Raw genomic sequence first — 6,371 nt, forward strand, 5'->3', positions numbered from 1 at the left:
CTCACCGTCACTCTCTCTTCCCTAAAAAACCAAAAAAAACAAACTGAAGTGCCTCTATCTCTCTTACCCTACCTACTCACTCTTAATATCACATCGCCTCTTTTCCCTACATTTCACTCTTCCCTACCAGTCACCATATCAAAGTTTTCGATCTTAAATCGAAGCTTTCACTTCAAATCTGCCTTCAAAAATCTAATTCACACCTCGTATGGCGACATTTGCAATCTATTATCAAAAGTAATTATTTATGATAACGAATATCGAGCTTCTAGTATTTTTTACTATTGATTTTTTGTTAATTTAATCCATGTTTTTTTTTTTCAAATTGCATGCAATATATTTTTTACGGTATTTTTTACTTTAAAATTATTGGGTAAATTATTTTTTTTTACTAATCTCCAGTTTTTATGATATGTTTTTCATGTTTTTTAATTTTTAATTTTTGTGTTTATATTGTTGTCTTTAATTATTTATGTTTTTGTAAGTATTTTTTTCACCCTTATTATGTTTATTGTTCTCTGACACTTCTTTTTCTCTAAAGAATTGAGTATTTTTTGCGGTTTATTTCTATATCAATAATAATTTTTTTAAAAAAAAAAAATTCGTGATATTTTCCTCTGTTTTAAAATAAGAATTACTCGTTTTATATTTTTTTAAAATTTAATTCATATTTTTCTGTTATTTTTGTTTAGAATTTTTTTTAATTACATGGAGTATTATTAACAAAAGTAAATTATTACTCTCATGAAATTGATATTTTTATAAACTGCAGATTATAAACATACGGTAGTTTATACTTTGGTTAATATTTTATTTGTAATTTGTTAATTTTTTTTATGTTCATGATTTATTCTAATATCTTAGCAAGTTGATCAATGAATTAAATCTGATCTATGAAATCCTAAAATAAAATCATAGTGTTCGGTAATTTTAAGAATTTAAGAATAGACATTTAATTTAGATTAATTTGAATGAGAATTGAGTTTAGGAGAGAAGGTAATTAATGGCATACAAAACATGGGGGGACGTATAGGTAGAGTATACTCTTGAAACTCCGCAGCCAATATGAAGCCAAGAAAAAACTTGGCTTTTATACTATGTAGATTAAATAACACACTTTCAACCACAGGCAATAAAGAGGATTATAAGTAGTAAAGTAAACAATTACGACAATAACATAAAGTATTTATCTGTAATGTAAAGTAATGTTTTTTGTAAAATAATTACTTTTAGTTTATTTTTATTTTGTGTTAAGCACTTAAGCTACTATATTATTTTTGTTCTATGTAATTTTCTTATTTTTGTTCTATGTAATTTTCTCCTACGTATCTCTTTAGTATACTGTGAATCGCTCTTAACATGTACAAACGAATCTCATTCAATATTAACCATTGATGGTTTTATGATGTTATTCAATAAATACTATTCAATTAACTAAAATAACAATAGAATGAAGAAAATGAAAACTAGTTGTACACGTAACAATCGTCATAAATCAACAATTGATAAATTGTATATTAATCAAAAGTTTCAGATTGACATAAAAATTTACTATAAATGATAAATATATGAATTAAACAAGTCAACACAATTATATTCTATACTCCATTCATTTTTCTATTTTTTTTCCATTTGCTTTTTTGGAAGCCAAAGTTTCAGAACTTTGATCGTGAATATGTTTGAGAATTAAAAAGATTAGCTGTAAAATTAAAATATTTACACACATGAAAAAAAATTCATGAAAAAAAAGTTACATCTCTATGTCAAAAAATACGGTAAAATTTCCCTATTGGGACACTAGAACTAGTTCATTAGATAATTGCTACGTACATTTACTTAAAATGTTAATTATCTTTCGGAAAATTTCAAAGTTAAAAAAAAACAATATTTATCAAAGAAAAAATCTGTAAGGGACTAGTTTTCCAAAAAAAATTGCTTTAAACATATAATAATACTTTTTAAGATGAAAATTAATATAATAAACAAAATTGAGCCCTTTTCTAAATTTTTGCATCTATAAATGTCAAATGTTAGCACGTCCTGTCTCCTAGCGCCTCCCTCTATTTCATTTTCAAGTAGATAGTCATACGACATCTAAAACATGAAATTTGAATGAATACAACCCAACTGGAACCAAATAAAATAAAATCTTGTTCAAGCACGTCCTCTATCATATCGCCGCAAACAGTTTTTCACAAGAGGATCATAGAATCTTGAGCCTTGACAAGAGACGATTTAATCTGACCAAATTGAGTGCAACTAACAAATTGATAACATATGTAATATCATATAACGATCTATTACGAAATTGATCTTCCTCATCTTCACCATATTAGGAACGACCAAAGCGCTCTTATCTATATTTCCAATAAAACTAAAACCTAGAAAAACAAGGACTGAAAAAACTCCGAAAATAGAGACACACAAACGGATCTCACCAAAAGGGAGACTTTTATTGATTAATTCATAAAGTTTCATACAAAAAATTGATAAATAAAGCTATTTGGGGGCTTATCATCGATCAATAGTCGATAGAAGTCCCAAATTTAATTGATAAAGGCTAAGGTTTTTTTCAGGGAGAAGAGGGTTTTTTTTCAGGGATAGGGTTTTTTTGTCAATTTATTTTTCACGTAGAATTTCCATTTTGCATTAAATTAACCTCAAGCTCGTTTTACATACGATCGCAAGTCAACTCTTCGTAAGAGGCGACAATTCATCTCTTGACCAATTCAACAAATATTTAGCGAACCAGTTGGTGTTGTTTTAAACGGGATATTTTGGTATTTTCTAAAAATATGGGATTTGAGATAATTTTATAGTCAAATATTATTATTTTTAGAAAACAAGTTATCATAAGTTATAAAATTATTTGGATCATTGTGTTTACGGGGGTGTTTGGTAAACGGCGGATTGAAAAATTTTCAGCATATTCAAGGCTTTTAGCATGTTTGACTCACTAATCTACTATTTTGAGTGTTTGGTAAATGACATATTCAAAGAGTAGATTGAAGCTCAATCTACTGTTTTCCAATATGCTGCTCTACCCAGCATATTCACATTAGTAGATTGTGAAATATGAATCCGTCAACAATCTACACATAGATACAATATTTTATTAACCAAAATCTGCTAATTACCAAACACTTCTACTAAATATGCTAATTGAAATATACTAGTCAAACCTGTTAATTCAATCTGTCATTTATAATCTGCTTGACCAATCTGCTTCTGCTAATATCAATCTGCTAATTACCAAACATGGCCGTACATCTATGCATAAAACGTTTACAAAATTCCATCTTATTGAAAATTGAAAATGGTCCGTCTAAATTAAAAATTTGTGTTAGCGAGGAATCCAGGTCTCACTTGATAAATAATTACTAAATTAATTCCTTAAAGTCCTCCATATATCATCGAACTTTATTTTTTATTCTCAATTTCATCTTCCATGAATTAGCAATCATACAACTTCATATTGACTTACCAACAAATTGTAATACCATTTCCTCGAACCTACACAAAGTCAAATATCAACTTCACCAAATTCTTCTCTAATCTCAATCCTTTGATTAAACAACAAATCCAAAATATATATAAAGCATAAACATGAACTATTCCTAATTAACAAAATCCCATTTTTATCCCAATTACTCCAAAAACAAACAAAATTTTAGCACTAAGTATACCCTCTAAATATGTCTACACTAAGTTGCATTGTATGTACATTTGCATATCTTATAATTTTATTTGCAATAGTTGGCATACCCCTTATAGTCTACTACGCCCAAGACCCTAAAGATCCGACGTTCACCCTCGAACACGCCTCGGTCAACGGTTTCAATCTAACATCCGATGGTCACCTCACTTCCTTTTTCAACATCGTGCTCAAGGCTAACAATCCAAGCCGTAAGATGAAGTTAAAGTATTCAAAAGTCCGAGTTTCAATCTATAAGGACAAGCAAATATTAGCCAAAGATGCCTTGGACGACTTTGCTCAGCGCAAACATGCCGTGACCATGTTGAGGCCCGAGCCGGTTGCACTTGACTTGTCGTTAGACAAGGGACCGAGGTTCAATTTAGAGTTGGAGAGTGGCATGGGATATATTTCTTTTGGTGTTTTTATGACATCTGATTTGAATGGGGATAATCTTGAGGTTACTTGTAGTCCTGTTTTTCTTAATATTACTATTTCTAATTCCTTAGTTGCTTCTTCTCCTGCTGATGCTGTTAATACTAGCCACAAATTTCAAAGCATGGATTGTAATGTGTATGTTTATAGTGACGATGATTAGTGATCGATTGTAATTAGTGCGGTATCTTCGATGTAATTATGTTTGTAGGCACGTAAATTTTATTAAAGTGCCGAAAATAAAAGAAATAAATTATTTTAAGTTAATATCAAATTTTAGCTTAATTTAATTACATTGGTTCCGCTTTGAAGAGTTAGGAACGATTAACACCTAAGAGGGGGAGGGGGTGAATTAAGTGTACCTTTTTAAAAATTTTATTCTTAACTTAGTTAATTGACTACTTTAAGCTAAGAATAAAGAAGTACAAGACTTGAGAAACTTAATTGAATATAAGTTCACAAGAAGGTACATCAGTTCTATGTCACGGTATAGGTGACTGTGACACAGAACTTGATTAGGTACATGCGAGAAATAGCAAAGTGGAAGAACGTAAAAGTAAATGAACAAACAAACGACATTTTAAAAATTGGTTCAGCCTCTATTCTGAGGCCTACGTCCAACCGTTATTTTATTGCTTGTTTAGAAATTTAATCAAACTTACTAAACCCCTTACAATGAAAATAACTCGCCAACCTACTCCGGTTGCACTCAAACTTAAAGCTACTCCGCTTCAAGAGTTTATGGGTTCTATCTCAAGGTGTTACAGAATCTTGAATCTCAAGAGTTCACTTAAATGAACATGGAGATTACAATGAAGATCTAACAGGAGAATCATGGAACAAACTCATCATGTCACAAAGACAAAATGAATCGATACTTGGAGGTTTTACAGCTTTTTTCGAAAACAATTTTGAAGACTTAAAACCAGAAATACGTTTTGCAAACACTTGAAGAACAAAGCTTTAAATGCACAAATGATTTGCAAAGTTTTTACAATAAATGCTTTGGAAGTCTTGAGAAATAAATGTGACTAAGACACTCCATTTATAGTGGATTTAGTCTTAGGTAAGTACACTTTGAAAAATTAAATCCAATATTAAAATGATAGCTTTGAGTGATGGTAAGTGTTAGACTTATAGGCTTGGGGCTTAAGAAATCAGAAATTCAAAGCTTCTACACTCAACATGTGACAATTTACCAAAATGGCAAAAAGCTTTTCTTACTTTAGAAGCTTGACAAGTCTTTTTTGCCATTTTAGTAAAAGGTGTTTGCACAAATCTAGAGGCTTAGACAAGTGGGCTTGTGACTCCAAAATTTCAGATTATTTTCAAGCTTTTGAAAATTCAAATGTTTAAGGTTTAAAGTTTACAAAGTTTTGACACTTAAAAACATTTGGTCGAAAATTCCTCCTCCGTATGATAGTATCGAAACCACGGACAACGTGCATCGTTGCATGGTTTTGCCATTACTTGACTTTAAATGAGAATGTTACACTTACTCTTACATATATCAACTAAGGCTTTGGAAAGTATCATTGTCTTGACTTCCTTGATTGGCTTGATCATCTTGAATCATTTGTTGAAAGTCCATTTGATTGCTTCATTCACTAATTGTGTCAACTAAGAGCAAACAATTAAATAACAAGGGGACTTGGCATCATCAATCCAATGTGTTCTAACAAATTCCCCCTTTGATGATGACAAGTCCAAACATGTGTGATATTCCCCCTTAGCCCATGGTTAGTCGGTCTTTGGGCAATTTCAACATAAACATAATTAATAAACATGATCAAGGTAGTCGAAAGGTGCAACATGCTTGGCCAAAGTAAAACGTCTAATCATGGAAGCTAAGACATAATTAAGGTGGACGTTAGCCTAAGAGTTAGAAGATCACACATGGCATAATTAAACTACTTCCCCCTCTTGACATCGTCAAAGGAGGATAAAACATGTCCAAAAGGCAAGCAACACGATTAAAACACACGCAAATAGTTCAAGCAAGGTAAAAACAAACAACCGAAGGTGCAAGAGAGTGTCTTTTAAAAAAACAGCAAAGAGCCAAAGTTCAAGAGGAGAGACGGATTAAAGAGGCATGAGTTTAGGAGGCATTCTGAAGACGTTCAAGGAGATCTTCATTCATAGTGCGAAGATCACCAACTTCATCCCTCAACTTACCCTGTTCTTTGACCAGCCGATTCACAATCCCAAGGAGCTCATCCAACTTTGCTAGCACCACACCCAT

At 31.2% G+C, this 6,371-nt stretch overlaps 1 protein-coding gene across 1 annotated transcript; it reads left to right on the top strand.

Annotated features, from left to right (window-relative positions):
- The first annotated feature begins 3,695 nt into the window (after positions 1–3,695).
- LOC141620229 (uncharacterized protein At1g08160-like) lies at positions 3,696–4,292 on the top strand. The gene has a single exon (XM_074437154.1). The coding sequence runs from the start codon at positions 3,696–3,698 to the stop codon at positions 4,290–4,292; it is 597 nt and encodes a 198-aa protein (XP_074293255.1).
- The last annotated feature ends 2,079 nt before the right edge of the window (positions 4,293–6,371 follow it).

Source organism: Silene latifolia, chromosome X (genome assembly GCF_048544455.1).
Source record: "Silene latifolia isolate original U9 population chromosome X, ASM4854445v1, whole genome shotgun sequence".
NCBI classification, from domain to species: domain Eukaryota; kingdom Viridiplantae; phylum Streptophyta; class Magnoliopsida; order Caryophyllales; family Caryophyllaceae; genus Silene; species Silene latifolia.